The sequence below is a fragment of the Aotus nancymaae genome, unplaced genomic scaffold (genome assembly GCF_030222135.1).
Source record: "Aotus nancymaae isolate 86718 unplaced genomic scaffold, 86718_ANA_hifiasm-v0.15.2.pri h1tg000089l, whole genome shotgun sequence".
NCBI classification, from domain to species: Eukaryota; Metazoa; Chordata; class Mammalia; order Primates; family Aotidae; genus Aotus; species Aotus nancymaae.
In genome coordinates, this window is record NW_026988504.1 from 7,818,853 (window position 1) to 7,836,411 (window position 17,559).

The 17,559-nt window shown below is 51.5% G+C and overlaps 2 protein-coding genes across 4 annotated transcripts in view; one reads left to right on the forward strand and one right to left on the reverse strand.

The window, feature by feature from the left end:
* GGA3 (golgi associated, gamma adaptin ear containing, ARF binding protein 3) overlaps window positions 1-17,559 on the forward strand; it is a 28,713-nt gene that overhangs the window by 3,094 nt on the left and 8,060 nt on the right. The window contains exons 2-17 of one of the 3 annotated variants that reach the window (XM_012453726.2): window positions 5,733-5,817; window positions 5,937-6,012; window positions 8,098-8,196; window positions 8,946-9,069; window positions 9,351-9,454; window positions 9,604-9,684; window positions 10,010-10,147; window positions 10,772-10,853; window positions 10,952-11,068; window positions 11,407-11,652; window positions 12,043-12,113; window positions 12,345-12,652; window positions 12,888-13,084; window positions 13,358-13,527; window positions 13,701-13,811; window positions 14,056-15,820. In XM_012453726.2, the coding sequence (XP_012309149.2) occupies window positions 5,733-5,817; window positions 5,937-6,012; window positions 8,098-8,196; window positions 8,946-9,069; window positions 9,351-9,454; window positions 9,604-9,684; window positions 10,010-10,147; window positions 10,772-10,853; window positions 10,952-11,068; window positions 11,407-11,652; window positions 12,043-12,113; window positions 12,345-12,652; window positions 12,888-13,084; window positions 13,358-13,527; window positions 13,701-13,811; window positions 14,056-14,166 (2,120 nt within the window). In that variant the 3' untranslated portion in view covers window positions 14,167-15,820. Of the gene's footprint in view, window positions 1-5,732; window positions 5,818-5,936; window positions 6,013-7,518; window positions 7,601-8,097; window positions 8,197-8,945; window positions 9,070-9,350; window positions 9,455-9,603; window positions 9,685-10,009; window positions 10,148-10,771; window positions 10,854-10,951; window positions 11,069-11,406; window positions 11,653-12,042; window positions 12,114-12,344; window positions 12,653-12,887; window positions 13,085-13,357; window positions 13,528-13,700; window positions 13,812-14,055; window positions 15,821-17,559 lie in introns of those variants that run through there. The other 2 variants (XM_012453727.3, XM_012453728.2) reach the window with 2 other exon arrangements.
* NUP85 (nucleoporin 85) overlaps window positions 15,400-17,559 on the reverse strand; it is a 40,334-nt gene continuing 38,174 nt past the window's right edge. The window contains exons 17-19 of the mRNA XM_021670897.2: window positions 17,306-17,457; window positions 16,978-17,079; window positions 15,400-16,610 (exon numbers count right to left, since the gene is read on the reverse strand). Coding sequence (XP_021526572.1) covers window positions 16,509-16,610; window positions 16,978-17,079; window positions 17,306-17,457 — 356 coding nt within the window. The 3' untranslated portion in view covers window positions 15,400-16,508. The remainder of the gene's footprint in view (window positions 16,611-16,977; window positions 17,080-17,305; window positions 17,458-17,559) is intronic.

Consider the following 17,559-nt stretch of genomic DNA (forward strand, 5'->3'; position numbering starts at 1 on the left):
TTCAAGTGATTCTCCAGCCTCAGCCTCCCAAGTAGCTGAGACTACCGGTGTGTGCCACTATGCCCGGCTAATATTTGTATTTTTAGTAGAGACGGGGTTTCACCATGTTGGCCAGGCTGGTGTCGAATTCCTGACCTCAAGTGATCCACCCGCCTCAGCCTCCCAAAGTGCTGAGATTATAGGCATGAGCCACCATGCCCATTTCTGCCATTATTAGGTCCTCATTCCTCGTGTACTAGATGGAATTGGTGTTTTAAGAAGCTTAATTTGAGGCCAGGCACTGTGGCTCACACTTGTAATCACAGCACTTTGGGAGGCCAAGGTGGGTGGATCACTTTGAGGTCAGGAGTTCAAGACCAGCCTGGCCAACACATGAAACCCTGTCTCTACAAAAATACAAAATTTAGCCAGGCATGATGGTAGGTACCTGTAATCCCAGCTCCTGAGGAGGCTGAGACAAGAGAATTGCTTGAACCCAGGAGGTGGAGGTTGCAGTGAGCCGAGATCGTGCCATTGTACACCAGCATGGGGAACAGAGTGAGACTCAGTCTCTAAAAAAAAAAAAAAAAAAAAAAAAAAGAGGCTTGATTTGATATAGAGACTTTACGTAGAATTAGGATGGATTAGAACAGAAGTTCTAGAAGCAGGTGAGAAGGAGTGGAGGGTAGGGATAAGAAAGGAAGGGAGGGATTTAAAAAGACATTGAGAAAGAAAGGACCACAGGACTGAGAGGAATGGTTAAGGAGAGAGGGAAGAAGGAGTCAAAAACGGTGGGGGCAAAGGGCACTTTTGGAAGGTGGCACCATTTATAGAAATAGTGACTTAATAGGCCACATGCAGTGGCTTATTCCTGTGGTCCCAGCTACTCAGGAGCCTGAGGCGGGAGGATTGCTTGAATCCAGGAGTTGGAGGCTACGGTGAGCCATGATCGCCTACTCCAGCCTGAGTAATGGAGCGAGACCCCCAACTCTAAAATTAGAATGAGTACACACCTGTGGTGCCAGCTACTCAGGAAGCTGAGGTGGGAGGATCACTTGAGCCTGGGAGGCAGAGGCTGCAATGAGCCATGACCGAGCCATTGCACTCCAACCTGGGTAACAGAATGAGACCCTATCTCAAACAACAAAAAAGAAAGAAAAAATTAAAAAAAAAAAGAGGCCAAGCACCAGGGCTCACACCTGTAATCCCAGCACCTTGGGAGTTCGAGGCAGGCAGATTGCTTGAGCCTAGGAGTTTAAGACCAGCCTGAGCAACATGGCAAAATCCTGTCTCTACCAAAAATACAAAAAAATCAGGCTGGGCGTGGTGTGAGTGCCTGCGGTCCCAGCTATGCTGGGGTAGGAGAATCATCTGAGCCTAGGAAGTTGAGGCTACTGTAAGCCATGATTGCACCACTGCATTCTTGCCTGAGTGACAGAGTGAGACCTGTCTCAAAAATAAAAATAGGGAAGGAAAGAAAAGTGATATTTCTCCCCTGCCTGCCCCACTCCCCCACCCCCACCACCTGCCCGCTGTTGGAGTCTCACTGTCACCCAGGCTGGAGTGCAGTGGCGCAATCTCAGCTCACTGCAACCTTGACCTCCCAGGTTCAAGTGATTCTCCTGCCTCAACCTCTCAAGTAGCTGGGATTACAGGCTCCTGCCACTGCACCTGACTAATTTTTGTAGTTTTAATAGATACAGGGTTTCACCATCTTGGCCAGGCTGGTGTCGAACTCCTGACCTCATGATCTGTCCTCATTGACTCCCAAAGTGCTGGGATTATGGGTGTGAGTCACCATGCCCAGCCAATGCATTTGTTTTGACACTCATTTCTATACTGAATTAGCCCAATTATCTACTGTCATGTTTTATGAACTGATTTTTTTTCATGTATTGAACTAGGAGAGCACAGCCTCCTCGAGGGTAAAATCTGTGTGTTTTGTTTGTTTGTTTGTTTGTTTTTTTTGAGACGGAGTTTCGCTCTTGTTACCCAGGCTGGAGTGCAATGGCGCGATCTCGGCTCACTGAAACCTCCGTCTCCTGGGTTCAAGCAGTTCTCCTGCCTCAGCCTCCCAAGTAGCTGGGACTACAGGCATGCGCCACCATGCCCAGCTAATTTTTGTATTTTTAATAGAGACGGGGTTTCACCATGTTGACCAGGATGGTCTCGATCTCTTGACCTCGTGATCCACCCATCTTGGCCTCCCAAAGTGCTGGGATTACAGGCGTGAGCCACCGCGCCCGGCCTAAAATCTGTGTTTGAACTTTTTCTATAGTCCTTCCAGGGTCTGGCATGCTGACATGCTGTTTCCTTCATTGTCTGTGGGTGCCTAACAAAGACTTGGTGATTGACTAAGTTTCTGTTTTGATTCAGGACCCTAGCATTGAAGTTTGACCTTTACTCCCTTTCCAGCCCATGTTCTTGCCTCTGCTTATTTGTAAGTCATTTGTTTCATAGATTTTTTTTCTTTTGGAGAGGGTGTCTGACTCTGTGGCCCAGGCTGAAGTGCAATGGTGCGATCTCAGCTCACTGCAACCTCTGCCTCCCAGGTTCTAGTGATTTTCCTGCCCCAGCCTTCTGAGTAGCTGGAATTACAGGCCCGTGCAACCACGCCCAACTAATTTTGTATTTTTAGTAGATACGGGGTTTCACCATGTTGGTTAGGCTGGTCTCAAACTCCCAACCTCAGGTAATCTGCCTCCCAAAGTGCTGGGATTAGAGGTGTGAGTCACAGTGTCCAGCCTGCTATGTAAATCTTGTTTTCTCTGGAATGTCTGAGCTGTGCTGGAATCGGGTAGCCAATGCTGCTGTTTCCATTCCCACATAATGTTTTAAGTCCCACGAGCGTCTAGGCTAGTGATGGAGTGAAGCTGAAAATGAGAGCAGGAAATCCAGAGACACAGAAACAGATGAAGCTTTCAGCAGAGACCCGAAAATAGAAACCATGAGTCAGAGCAGAGCCTGGAGGGGCGGTTCTCAGGTGTCACCTCTGTGCCAGGTGAAGGAGAATGTTGAGTGGGTGGAAGGCTGTGTGCATCTGCTGGGGGAACAGTAGGCAGATGGAGAGATCAAGTCACCCAGAATTATCCCCAGAGGTTCCTTCCCATTCCTGTGGGTGGGTGAGCTCTGCTTTCTGAGCTGCTCAGAGAGCTGGAGGAGATACTCGGACATGGAACTGACCCTTGCAGAAACCAGGGCTTTTTGTGCCCTGAGTAGACAAAGAGGTCCCATTGATTTGCAGTAAAAAGTTCTATCAAGGTGGAGGAAAGTGAGATTCCAGAGAAGTTAATACAAGTGAAAAGTGGGCAGGAATGTTTCTGGAAGTAGAAATGCTGTTGGAGCTCTAATAGGCTTGGGAAGAATAGATTGTGTGGTGAATGCCCTTGGCTTCTGCGGTGGAGGAGTCCTTATTTTACTCTGCACTTGGAAGATGCTTTTCCCCAGCAAAAAGTGGAAGTGAGTGGGCCAGTTTTTCTTCTGTCACAAGGTGTATGACTGTTCCCAAAATGATAATAGCACTGGGGGATGGGAATGGCTCCTGAGACCATTTAATTTTTGTTTCCTGCAGCCTTTTGGTGTTATGTGAGAATTTTAAGCATCTCAAATGATAGGAATTAGTAACAGAGCCATGCTAACACCTGAGAAGGTTTCAGACAGTTGGTGGGAGAGACTCGGCATTTGGAGGATGATAGCTGGTAGGTTACTGTCGCAGTGATGCAGGATTGTCAAACGTTTCTTTCCAAATGGCCACCCTTGATTAGATTCAGCTCTCTTTCAAGCTCGACATTTTTAAGGACCTGCTAATTCTCTTTCAAGATTGAAGACAGACACCTTCTTTTCGTCTAAATAGGAATCTTGGTTGGTTGCGGTGGCTCATGCCTATAATCCCAGCACTTTGGGAGGCCGAGACTGGTAACCTCCTAACTTGAGGTCAAGAGGTCAAGACCATCCTGGCCAACATGGTGAAACCCCATATCTACTAAAAATACAAAAATTAGCCAGGTGCAGTGGTGCATGCCTCTAATCCCACTACTCAGTATGCTGAAGCGAGAGAATCACTTGAACCCAGAAGGTGGAGGTTGCAGTGAGCCCAGATTGCGCCACTGCACTCCAGCCTGGGTGACAGAGCAAGACTCCGTCTCAAAAAAAAACCAGTAAATAAATAAATATGAACCTAAACCATCAGCATCTTTCCCTTGCAGTTAGAACAGAAACACTGCCGCGGAGGCCAGGCCCAGACCTGGGAAGCAGGGTGCTGCACTGGGTGCCACGGGCCTTCCCTCTGCCTGGCAGTTGTCTCTACTCAGAGCCCTGGAGCCCTGTTACCAGTGAAGGGACTGGAGTCTCTGTTAGGATTTGCTCATCCAGCTGATGATTTTTTTTTTCTTTTTGAGACAGGATTTTCGCTCTTGTTGCCCAGGCCAGAGTGCAATGGTGCAATCTCTGCCCGCTACAACCTCCGCCTCCCAGGTTCAAGTGATTCTCCTGCCTGAGCCTCCTGAGTAGCTGGGATTATAGGCATGCGCCATCATGCCTGACTAATTTTGTATTTTTAGTAGATATGGGGTTTCTCCCTGTTGGCAGGCTGGTCTTGAACTCTCAACCTCAGGGGATCCGCTCGCCTCGGTCTCCCAAACTGCTGGGATTACAGGTGTGAGCCACTGTGCAGCCCAGCTGGTGATTTTTAGAGTTAACAAAATACAATTATGAGAAATCAGAATTCAGAAACTTCTGACAGGATCCCTTGTCGGGAGGGGCTCTGACTCTGCTTTGGGTCCTTGTGGAGCTCTGGGGAAGGAGCAAGAATGTTTTAAAGGGTGTGCATCTTCAGCCTTCCATTTGTCTTCGGAACCCGAAGCCCTAAATTTAGCAAACAGCTTGAGAGTGCATTCTGTAAGAGGTAGCCTCTGGATCTGAATCAGAGATGGGAACCAGTTTAACCACCCTCAGCTGGGCTCTTCGCTGTAATCACAGGTTTGGGAAGGAAACGGAGGATAACCCATACCAAATATCAGAACTTTGCTTTGAGTGCCTGGATTTTCAATCCCAGTGGCCCTCTGAGAATTCTAGTGCTTGTGTTTGTGATTGGTCACGGAAGTCCATTAAAGCCTAGGGTGCTGGATACTCAAGCTGCAGTCTCAGGTAGATTGCACAGTGATCAGGGCTCAGTAGGGGCTAAATATTGTTGGCTTAACAATGATGAGCATTATGTGCAATTTCAAAAACACTTAAAGCATTATGGAAGGCTAGGTCTGGAAAATCTTTTGAGAGGTATGTAGAAAATATTCATGGTTTGTAAATATGTATATTTGTTATCTAGTTCAATCTGGTATCAGTTTCACCAAAAAAACTTTCTCAACCATCTCTACTTAACACGGAGCTCATTTTTATACAGCTGGGTTCCCTTTACTTGTTATATTTACATGTTTTATTTAGGTATTTATTTGGGAATATTTTAATTACTTGTGTTTGTCCTTTTGACCTTGATCCACTCTAAGTTCCACAAGACTGAGAATTTGTTTTCTCTTTTATTTGTGACTTTAAAAATACTGGACAGAAAGCAGTGTTTCTATTTGCTCTCTGAACTTTTTTTTTTCTATCTCCTTCTACTTGACTGAGCTATTGAGGCTTCTCTATTAGAGAGTAAACTTGAAAGCAAACTCTTAGTGCCTAAAGCTTGTGAAGAAAACCTCCCGTTGCATCCTCTTTGCTCTTTATAACAATTGTCCTCTTTTTTGTTCTGTCCCAAGATAAAGCCACCAATCCTTCCAACCGCCAGGAGGACTGGGAATACATAATTGGCTTCTGTGATCAGATCAACAAGGAGCTGGAAGGGTGAGTCTCAGCACTGCAGGGGCAGCTGAGAGGGAGCAGACTGGGAAGGGGAACAACTGTGGCCAAGGAGGGCCAGCCCCAGGCTCAGTGCGCTGAAGTGTGCTCTGCTTGTTCCCCAGGCCACAGATCGCTGTCCGACTGCTGGCCCACAAGATCCAGTCCCCGCAGGAATGGGAGGCACTTCAGGCCCTGACGGTAGGTTCTTCACCCTCCGGAGATGGAAGCCGTGGCTCTTCACCTGCCCAGGCCATTCCTCATGTCCCCTGGTGGTTCTCAGGGCTCATGCCAAAAGCCAGCAGAAAGTCCTTGATACAAACTTAGATAGATCTTGAATCTGTTCAGCCAGCTGTTCCACAAATGTGTGTGCATTGTGCCAGGCCCTGAGGCCTCAGAGGTGACTGCAGTGCCATCCCTGCCAGCACAGCCACATGGTTAGTGTGCGAGGCAGAGGGGCTAAGGAAAGCAGCCTAGAGTTAGGGCCCTGAGCCCCACGTAGGGCAAGAGAAGGCTTCGTGAAGAGATGCTGACAGGGTTGTGTTGACAGTTCAGAGTTGGCCAGCTGAAGAAAAGAGAGGTAAGTCCAGTTCATTCTGTAGTTAACCATAATGCCGGTCACTAGCGAAGGTGTGGTGCTGGCAGCTGAGGCCCCTGGGGCAGAACTTGGTGTCTGTTCAGACTGAGAGAATTTAAGGCATGGAATGGTGCCTGGCCCTCAGTGCCTCCACATGCTCTAAACCAAAGAGCAGCCGAGATCTCAGGAATCCAGGGCTATAGCCTGACTCAGGTCCTAGAAAGAGAAAAGAGGAAATATCATTTAGCTTATGTGCACCCCTCAGTCATGTTTGGTGTAGAATGAGTTCCTTAAACAGTGATTCTCGGCTGGGCGCAGTGGCTCATGCCTGTAATCCCAGCAGTTTGGGAGGCCGAGGCGGGTGGATCATCTGAGGTCGGGAGTTCGAGACCAGCCTGACCAACATGGAGAACCCCGTCTTTACTAAAAATACAAAATTAGCCAGGCGTGGTGGCGCATGCCTGTAATCCCAGCTACTTGGGAGGCTGAGGCAGAAGAATTGCTTGGACCTGGGAGGTGGAGGTTGCGGTAGGCCAACATCGTGCCATTGTACTCTACCCTGAACGAAATTCATCTCAAAAAAAAAATAAGTGGTTCTCAGCAGGGCATAGTGGCTTGTACCTACAGTCAATTTTGGGGGCACCTAGGCCGGGAGAATCACTTAAGCCTGGGAATTCAAGACCAGCCTAGGCAACATAGTGAGACCTTGCCTCTACAAAAATGGTAAAAAGTAGCCAGGCATGGTGGCACATATCTGTGGTCCCAGCTTCTCAGGAGGCTGAGGTTGGAGGATGGCTTGAGCCCAGAAAGTTGAGACTAAAGTGAGTGGTGATCACATCACTGGACTCTAGCCTGAGTGACATAGTGAGACTCTGTCTCCAAAAAAAAAAAAAATAAGCCAGTGATTCCCAACAGGGTATGATTTGACCCTCCAGGGAACATTTGGCAATGTCTGGAAACATTTTTAGTTGTCACATATCAGGGTGGGGATCCTCCTGGCATCTAGTAGGCAGAGGCCAGGGATGCTGGTCAACACCCTATAAAGTGCAGAATGGCCCCCCAACAACAGAGAGTGACTGGCCCAAAATGTCAGCCAGGCCTCATTTGAGAAACCCTGCTTTAAAATGCAGAAGCCAAGAAAGAGAGCCTGGACGGTGCACTCCTTAGAAACTGCAGTGCCAGGGACCACAGGCAGCACAGGAAAGCAAAAGCGTAAGTTAGGGAGATCAACGGAGGGAGGAGGGAGGAGAAATATCCTGTCATCTTCATCAAAGATAACAGGTTAAGCATCCTTCCCACCCTCTGCACAACTGTTGGTCAGCTTGGGGAAAGAACCCTGGACACTGAGTCAGAGAAACTTTGTCCCTGGACCTCACTTCCCTCATCTATAAAACATGAGGCCAGAATCTTTAAGGAAGGCACCTTCCAGGACTTGCGTCCAGGCCGTCTTGGGGTCGGGATCTCGGAGTTTCTCGCTTTAGTCCCTGTCCAGCTTCCCCAGCAGAGGTTTGCGGTTGGAGGGACATGGTCTGTGAGTGATCCTGTTGCTTAACTGCACTGTCCCCGGGCAGTGCACACCGCTTTTCGTGACGAGCTCCTTCCTGTGGGCATGTTTATTCAGCATTTCCTGGGTGCCAGGGGTCTTGCCAGTGTCAGGTCCCAGCCCAGAGCGTGCCCTCACTGAGTGTGTCTCCTCTGTGCGGCTGCAGGTGCTGGAGGCGTGCATGAAGAACTGTGGGAGGAGATTTCATAACGAAGTGGGGAAGTTTCGCTTTCTCAATGAGTTAATCAAAGTCGTCTCTCCAAAGGTCAGTCAGCGGCAGATTCCTCGCTTCTAGGGACTTCTTTTGTGTTCATTCCTGTCTCCCATTGTACTGGCTTTCAGTGTCCATCAAGCATCTCCAGGGAGCTGAGGTTCTCCGTGTCTTGTCCTTAAAGAGCTAGGGCCTTGGAGGTAATGGGATGACCAAACAGGCCACAAGACTAGCTTTCTCTGGAAAGTGCCCTCAACCTAAATGTGCCAGGTGATGTAGCAGCAGCTATGTGTGTGTTCAGGGTGAGGGCCCATGGAGTGTGGGACTCTAGGCTCCTGGCATACGGCAGTTGTGGGTTTTGTGGGTCTTCTTGGCCTGTCTTACGCGGATGCAGGAAGCTGGCCTCTGTCATTTGCTCTGATGCTCAGCTGGCCAGGTTCTGTTGCACGCTGGTGTTGCACAGCTCTGGGCCCCCACTTAAAGCAGAGGGAATACTTTTTCATGCTAAAGACATTCTCATGAACACCCTCAAGATGCAGTTTTGTTTCTGGCAGCCTGTGTGTGAAAATGCAGCGATGACCTCCTGCCTATCCACAGACTATATCCAAAAGGACACAGCCACACCACAGGGAGGTCCTTCCCTCCCCACACTGTCTCACACACATTTGGACACCTGCAGATTTTGAGTAGGCTTGAGGACTGTAGCTGCTAAGCAGCCATACCATTGCTGTGAAGGGAGCCTTACACTTTCTTTGCCTCCAAACTGCAGTTACTAGGTCCTCTCATTTTCTTTTGCCACATAGTACCTGGGGGACAGGGTGTCTGAGAAAGTGAAGACCAAGGTTATTGAGCTGCTGTACAGCTGGACCATGGCCCTGCCAGAAGAAGCAAAGATCAAAGACGCCTACCACATGCTGAAGAGACAGGGTACGTGTCTGCCTGCCTGCAGCCTCCCGGCAGCCCTTGAAGGCTGGCCCAGGCAAGGAGAGAAGGGAAGGTTTGGGGTCCCCAGAGTGCCTCCTGAAGAGAACAGCATTTGTCCCCAGGCAAGGCTGAGTGGGGGTTGGATGGAATAAGGTGTGATTAGCCTGCCCGCCACCCCGCTACCCTTTCCAGGCCTTGATCACAGGGATGTGGCCCTTGGTATGTGAGGAGGGGTGACAAGGTGGCCACAGCCTGAGTGCACGTGCCGCCCTGTCCCCTTTTAGGCATAGTGCAGTCTGACCCACCCATCCCTGTGGACAGGACGCTGATCCCCTCTCCACCACCTCGTCCCAAAAACCCCGTTTTTGATGATGAAGAGAAGTCCAAGGTAAAGGATGCCCCAGGCCTGGGATTTTCTCAGATGAGAGGTGGTGGCAGCAGGGGAATGTGGTTTGCACAGTGTGGGGAGCTCTCTACAGTCTCCCTGGGGTAGGGGCACTACCTCTTCCCTTCACCTCTGATTTCCTTCTCTCTCAGCTTTTAGCCAAGCTGCTGAAAAGCAAAAACCCAGATGACCTGCAAGAGGCCAACAAGCTCATCAAGTCCATGGTGAAGGAAGTGAGTGGGCCCTGGTCCTTTGGGCACAGGGTGGAGGAGCCCATGACCACACAGCAGAAGCCTCTGCTGCCAGCTGCCCTGCAGAGGCCGAGAGTAGGAGGAGCACAATAGCTTCCAGGGGAGGGAGCATGGAAGAGAGTAGCACGAGTGGGTCGGGAGGGGGTATGTGAAAGCAGAAGTGTAGACTGCACCCCAGGCACCCCGCACTGAAAAGAGCTTCTGAGGCACAGCCTCTGCCCTCGTTGTCGTGGGGTAAGGCATGACCTGGCAGAAGTGGGAAGACATTCGAGTTAAGCTCTCTTTCTCCCAATCTTCACTGGGGCAGGATGAGGCACGAATCCAGAAGGTGACCAAGCGTCTGCACACGCTAGAGGAAGTTAACAACAACGTGAGACTGCTCAATGAGATGCTGCTTCATTACAGCCAGGAGGACTCTTCGGACGGGGACAGAGAGCTGATGAAGGTGGGCCCGCCAGCAGCAAAGGCTGCCTCCTGGGGCCACGCTGCCCTGCAGGAGCTCAGCCAGCATTTGCTGCATACCTGCCTTGTCAAAGACACAGGCTGTGCCCTTGGCAGCATATTCACGAACTTACGCATCTGCACAGCAGCCACATCAGTAGAGGGTGGCGTCCCCATTTGCCACCGGGATCAGCTGACTTGCCCAGGGTGTAAGGGCTGGATGGAAACCTGAGTTGGACTCCAGAGACCATGCCCTCAGTGCTCACCCCTGCTCTCTGCCTTTTCTTACTGCCTTGGGGACACTGGGACCGAGAGGCTTCCTTGTGACCCTGATGGCCTTGTGGTCCTGGCCATGGTTGGGTGGATAGTGAGTTCAGAGGCACATGTCAGCCTGGAAGGCAAGAAGGAACTGACTTCTTATCCATCCTGGTCACTGCTACCTAAACAAACATCCTGGGTGACATGGTGTGGTGGTGGCAAGAAGATGTGCACTGTGGTCCCAGCTCTGTTGGTAACTGCCCGTGGCAATTGGTGGATCCTTGTCATTTTCTGGCCATGAAACCTGAATGAATCAGATGATCTCTAAGGGCCTTTGTGGTTGTGATTTTTATGTCTGAGTCTCTTTCAGGAGCTGTTTGATCGGTGTGAGAACAAGAGGCGGACATTATTTAAACTTGCCAGCGAGACTGAGGACAATGATAACAGTCTGGGTGAGTGAAAGGGTGATTGGCAGAGATGAGCCAGGCATTTGGATATGTGGGTGGGAACTATCATAACAGGAGTCAGAAGTCTCTCTTTCCTGCTCCAGGGGACATCCTGCAAGCCAGTGACAATCTCTCCCGGGTCATCAACTCTTATAAAACAATTATTGAAGGGCAGGTCATCAATGGTGAGGTGGCCACCTTAACCCTGCCTGACTCAGAAGGTGAGATGCTCTGGTCCCCAGCTCTGGACTCCTCCAGACCAGCCTTAGGTCCCTACCACGAAGCCGTGGGTGCAGGCTGGCCAGCATGGTGCTGCACAGGACCTGAGGGGGTTCTCTGCCATTCCAGGCAGTCCTCCAGCTTCCCAGAGGCCTGGAGATGTGGGTGGGAATTTCCCAGCCTGCCTTCTCAGGCTTGCTTTGCAGCACCCCCTTGCAGAGATGCCAGTGGATTAGGCCAGAAACTGGAGCAGTAACCACTGTGCCTAGGGCGTTGCCTCCTGCCACACAGCCACTAGAAGACCCCTAATTATTCCTGTCCTTCTCTGTTGACCATCCAGGAAACAGTCACTGCAATAACCAAGGCACGCTCATCGACCTTGCCGAGCTGGACATGACAAACAGTTCGTCCCCTGTGTTGGCCCCAGCACCCACTCCACCCTCGTCAGGCATCCCAATCCTCCCTCCACCACCCCAGGCCTCAGGACCTCCACGCAGCCGCTCATCCAGCCAGGCCGAGGCCACCCCCGGGCCCAACAGCACAAGCAACGCCCTCTCCTTGCTGGATGAGGAGCTGCTCTGTTTGGGTATGGCCCACAGGGGGCTGTCAGGGGCATCCCCTGGTAGGGCTCTTGGAGGAAGACAGGTGCACAGAATCAGGAGGAACCTTGAGCAGGACCCCAGTCTGGCTGTTGGGGTGGGCAGAAAGCCCTGAATTGTAGGTAGTCAATGGAGCTCAGCAACCCTTGGGGCCCCCAGGGGCATCCTCTTGGGGGACTGTGCCTCCTGCCCTGCACCCCTCCCACAAGCCCCCCACTTCTGCATGTGTGGACTGGAGAGCTCCCCTCTGGAGGCTGCCTGCAGAACAGCTCCCTGCGCCTTCACTCATTGATGTCACTTGTCACCTGACCCTCTGGCAAGGCAGAGCTAGGGCTGCCCCAGCTCAGTCCTCTTCTCCGGTTTTCTTCTCTTGCCAGGCCTCGCCGACCCAGCCCCTAATGTTCCTCCCAAAGAGTCAGTTGGGAACAGCCAGTGGCACCTGCTCCAGGTAGGGGCACAGGAACAGTGACAGCACTACTGTGCTAAGCACCTCCACTTTCCAGAGTCATCTCTCCTGGTCTGCAGTTAGCTGTCCCCTCCAGTGTGCACCAGCTGCAGTGGGGAACAATGAGTGCCTCTGGAGCTGTCTTCTGTGTGGTCCTCGGAGGGCTGCACTCTGCCCCAGTGGCAGGTCCTCCCCACCCCACCCTCAGCTCACCACCCTTTCCATTGCTCATAGAGGGAACAGTCCGACCTGGCCTTCTTCAGTCCCAGGCCGGGGACTGCTGCCTGCGGTACCTCCGACACTCCTCTGCTCCAGCCCTCAGCCCCCTCCTCAAGCAGCTCCCAAGCTCCACTGCCGCCTCCCTTCCCAGCTCCTGTGGTCCCAGCCAATGTTCCTGCCCCCAGTGTGGGCTCCTTCTTGTTCTCTACTGGAGTGGCCCCAAAAGTTGAGCCCACAGTCCCTGGGCACCATGGCTTGGCTTTGGGCGACAGCACGCTGCATCACCTGGATGCCCTCGATCAGCTTCTAGAAGAGGCCAAAGTGTAATGAGTGGGAAGAGATGCGGGGACGGGTGGGGAGGTTGCTGAGGGTTGGGCCTGAATGTGTCAGAACCAGAGCTAACTTGGAAGGGATGGCGGGGGGCGGCCTTGCAGTCCCATCAGTCAGACTGGAAGGTGAGGGGTGGGCCTGGGTAAGAGCATGGCCAGGGGCCTTAGGTGAGTCAGCCCTGCAGCTCTGGCCGGCTCTGATGTGCCTTCCATCCTTCCTGCCTCCCAGGACCTCAGGCTTGGTGAAACCCACCGCCTCCCCTCTCATCCCCACCACCACCCCAGCCAGGCCTCTCCTGCCCTTCTCCACGGGGCCTGGCAGCCCACTCTTCCAGCCACTTACTTTCCAGTCCCAGGGCAGCCCCGTGAAGGGGCCTGAGCTCTCCCTGGCCAGCGTCCACGTGCCCTTGGAATCGATCAAGCCTAGTAAGTGTTGGAGGTTTGAGGTGGGATGGTGTGGTGGGGCTCACAGCCACAGTGCTGTAGGACATGCGACACGGGTGGATCCAGACACTCCTTGTAGGTGGTCCATTAGAGCTGAGCAGGCCTGCCTGCTGCATTCCTCCTCACCAGTGCCTCTCTGAGTCCATAAAGCACTGGACTTGTCACGGCCTCGGCGTACTTTTCTCCTCACCGCTGGGGCTCTGTTGGGTGTGTCTGGTGCTGCTGCTCCCACACCCACATTCTGCTTTCTTGCAGGTAGTGCCCTTCCCGTGACAGCCTATGATAAAAACGGCTTCCGCATCCTCTTCCACTTTGCCAAGGAGTGTCCCCCAGGACGGCCCGACGTGCTAGTAGTGGTGGTGTCCATGCTGAACACGGCTCCCTTACCTGTCAAGAGCATCGTGCTGCAAGCTGCAGTGCCCAAGGTACCAGTGTCTCCCTGGGGCCAAAATGGCTTTATCTTGACCCTATTGTGTGGAGGCCTTTGCAGCCAACAGGTGGCAGAGTGTTTGTGTGTGGGTGTGTACACTGCAGGTTTCATCTAGGGCACCTGCCAGCTCTCAACTCCCTTCAAAGGAACTTCTCTCTCTCTCTTTAGTCAATGAAAGTGAAGTTGCAGCCACCCTCTGGGACAGAACTCTCTCCATTTAGCCCCATCCAGCCACCTGCAGCCATCACCCAGGTCATGTTGCTGGCCAATCCACTGAAGGTGAGCAGCACAGAACCCAAGGGTCCCAGCCTCAGGCCCCAGATTAGGACCTCAGGACCACCACCTCCCAGCTGGAAGTCTTGTGACCTGTAGGATTGACACATCCCTTTGCTGTCTTAGGTTAAGCGGCTGAGCATGGTTGGGGGTTTTGGGGAAAAGGGACCATACCTCTAGCACAGAGAGAGTAGCAGAGAAGAGGGTGTTTTGCCAAGGGATGGATCTCACTTGCTGCCCTCTGTCACAGGAGAAGGTGCGGCTTCGGTATAAGCTGACCTTTGCCCTGGGGGAGCAGCTGAGCACAGAGGTGGGCGAGGTGGACCAGTTCCCTCCTGTGGAGCACTGGGGGAACCTATGACCCCAGAGGACGCTGTGATCTCCACTTTGAAGCCAGGCAGGCTGCCCTGAGCCAGGGAGGGCTCTGGTCCCGTCATTCTCCACGCCCTGACGACAGTGCTTATAGCTTTGTTGTGGAACGGGGGCCCTGGGCATTTCTGCTGGGAACCAAACTGCTGCTGTGATAACCTCTCCTCTGGCCCCTAAAAGGACCTGTTTTATCTACCTGTGTGACTTGAAGTGGCCATATGCTGTCAGGGGTGGGGAGTGGCCCCTGACTTCACTGCTGTCCTGGATCCTGGGAACATGGACCCCAGGCTTGTCGTTTTTCTTCTTTCTACTGGCATTTACTGAAGCCACCAGGGGTGGGGGGGTGGGAGTCTCTAGAGACTGTCATGGCTCACTCCCCACACAAGAGCCGCATCCCCCTCACACCCTGCAGCCTAAGAGGCCACAGCCGCGTTGCGATCCCATGCTCCCCCTGCTGGCCAGCTCCTGCTACCACCCCCAGGGAGCTGCCTGGCCCAGAATACAGAACTGGCATACTGCAAAGTCCCCAGCCCTGCCTCTGGTGCGCAGCAGCATCGTGGAATGGCCACTGAGTGGTGAGTTGTGTGCTTGTCCCCAGCAGTGGCAGGCTGTGTCCTATGGACATCTTGGCAGGACATGGACTTTGGCCTCATGACAGGCCCAACTAGGGATAGGAAAGAAAATGAAGAGAACCAGTGTCTCCCCTTCTCCAGAAGCAGGTACTCAGCTTTCTGGGAAAAGTGTGCCTCCAGCAGTGGGGACAGGCCATCCTATTGACTACCTCTTGCTTGGCATGAAATAAACTGCTATCTTCCCCTTAGAATCTCCCGCCACTCGGCGTCCTCCTGCTTTGGCCTCCCTCTCCTCTCACCAGATGGCATGTGGTGTGGCACCTGTGGCTGGACACAGGAGGCCTCAGGATCACAAACGTTGCACTAAACATATGTATGTCCTAATGTGCTGCCCAGAAACCTCGACTGTTCCCCAGCTACTGAGGGGCACTGTCAGCGAGATGCTGGGTCTGGAAGTGACGAGATCAGGGGCCACTCTTAAGCTGAGTCACCAGACCCTATTGCTTCACAGTCCTTGGCCCCAGCCACTTTGTCCTAGTCATTCTATCTGCTGGATGTGATCCTGGAACAGGGACTCCAAGCCTCCCTCACAAAGCAAAAGGAAACAATCACCAGCAGCCATAGATGCAGGGGAAGCATGCAGAGCTCAGGTGAACAGGCTCAGCAACTGGACATCTCTAGGAAAAGGAAGGTGGCACAGACGACGTTCCCTGGTTCCTCCCTGCCCCTTGCCAGGCTTCCTTATTCCTTACTATAGATCAAGAGGTCATATCCCTTCCCCAGCCCTCGCTGTCTTTAGCAAGCAGGTTTCACTGCTTCATTAAGACAGGACAGGTCAAAAGTGAATCATTTTTCACAACTTAAGGAATAAATCCAAGAGCTTTCCAGAGACTGGCTGCTGCAGCCCTGGGAATGTCTATAGAATGACTCTGTGGAAATGTAACTTTCTATTAAGCTCAATTGAGTGTTACGTGTTACTATTGAGGTCAGTGCTTCATGGCAAATAGCTGTACTGGATATACCAACTCTACTGCCCTTGTTTGCTGCATGTTAAATAAAACCATTTTCACTGTACTCAGAATCTTCCTAATATAGACACCATTCACCCCGATGGAGGAAAGGCACCACCTATGAATTCAGATGTAGGTGAGTGGATAGCCTGTGACAGAACTGCCTAAGGTTTTTGTTAAAAGTACAGGTTTCTGAACGCTTGTATTTTAAGGGAAATAACAAAATTATTAAGTGTTCCAGAAGACTGAGGTGAGGCAAGATTTCAGAAGCACAAGTCTACCACCAAAGGCTCTTGTTCAAATTTTCAAGACACTGCAGTCACCATAACTTTTTTTTTTTTTTTGAGACAGTCTCACTCTATTGCCAGGCTAGAGTGCAATGGTGCAACCTCAGCTCACTGCAGCCCTTTACCTCCTGGGTTCTTGCCTCAGCCTCTGAGTAGCTGGGATTACAGGTGCACACCACCATGCCTGGCTAATTTTTGTAATTTTAGTAGAGATGGGGTTTCACCATGTTGGTCAAGCTGGTCTTGAACTCCTGACCTTGTGATCCGCCTGCCTCAGCCTCCCAAAGTGCTATGATTACATGTGTTTTACACCATTGCACTCTATCCTGGGCAACAAGAGTGAAACTCCATCTAAAAAAGATCTCCCTGGGTAGACTCCTAAGAACCTACATTTGCAAAACAACATTTATTCTTTTAAAAAAATTATATACATTGTCATACAAAGTTACCACATTGAAGCAGCTCTCAGGAGCCTTCCAGTGAGCCTTCTCTTATAATTGCCCGAGCAAGATTTCGTGCAAGAGCAAGCCTCAGCATTTCCACCTTGGTGGTCTCTATGTCATCATCCTGCAAAGCAGAGAGTGCCAGTGTGAGATACAGCAGGAAGGAGCCCGGTCACACTCTTGAAGGTTCTAGCTAATCCAAAGGTGGAGGGCATTTAACATTCATAGTAGCTTTTCAGAAAATTATCAATATAAAAGAAAACAGTACCAAAGGGCCACACTGGAAATGAACAAGAAAGAACAAAATGTAGAGATGAGAACACTGGAAACCCTCATTTTCTCCTAAAAGTTGGTGTGTGAATTACACAGGTTAAGGGAAACAGGCACATGTATCCATAGAAGCCAGTGTTTCTGGAGGGAAGGGGAGCCTGAGATAGAAGGAGCCTTTTCCCACCTCCATGTGGAACCATCAACCCAAAAGTTAAAATGACCTGGCACTGCTGGGTGTCAGGTCCTCCATGCACGGGTCTTCCTGAAGTCAAGTCCTCTAGACACTGCATCAGCTCATACGTCTGTTCTGCTGAGAAAATCACCTAGGGAAGAGAGACTGCCTTGCTTGGCTGCTCCCCAGCCAAGGGCCCACGTTCGCATGTTCAGACGTTTCCCATGTGAGTATGGAATTCCAGAGAGGGTGCTGAAGGGAATACATGGACGCAGGCAGAACGACTGGGAGAAAACATGCATGTCGGCAACAGCTACACAACTAAGCTCCAGCAGGGACTGACAAGCAAAGCAAACCACCGCTGCTGCAGCCTTCACCTGTTTCTGTTCCAAAAGGGGCAGGGCATCTGTCAGCAGAGTCATCCAGAAAGACCGAGGGGCAATCTGAGACGTCATCAAGGACAGAAGGAGAGAAGCTGCATCAGCAAAACGCTTCTCCCCATACACACGGTGGAACTCGCGATACTTTCCTATGGCAAAACGAGCACTAGGTCACCTGCATATTCCCCCAAATCGCTCCAGTGACACCTACAAAAGTCGCCCTGGCCTTGAGATGAAAAACCCAGACAAGC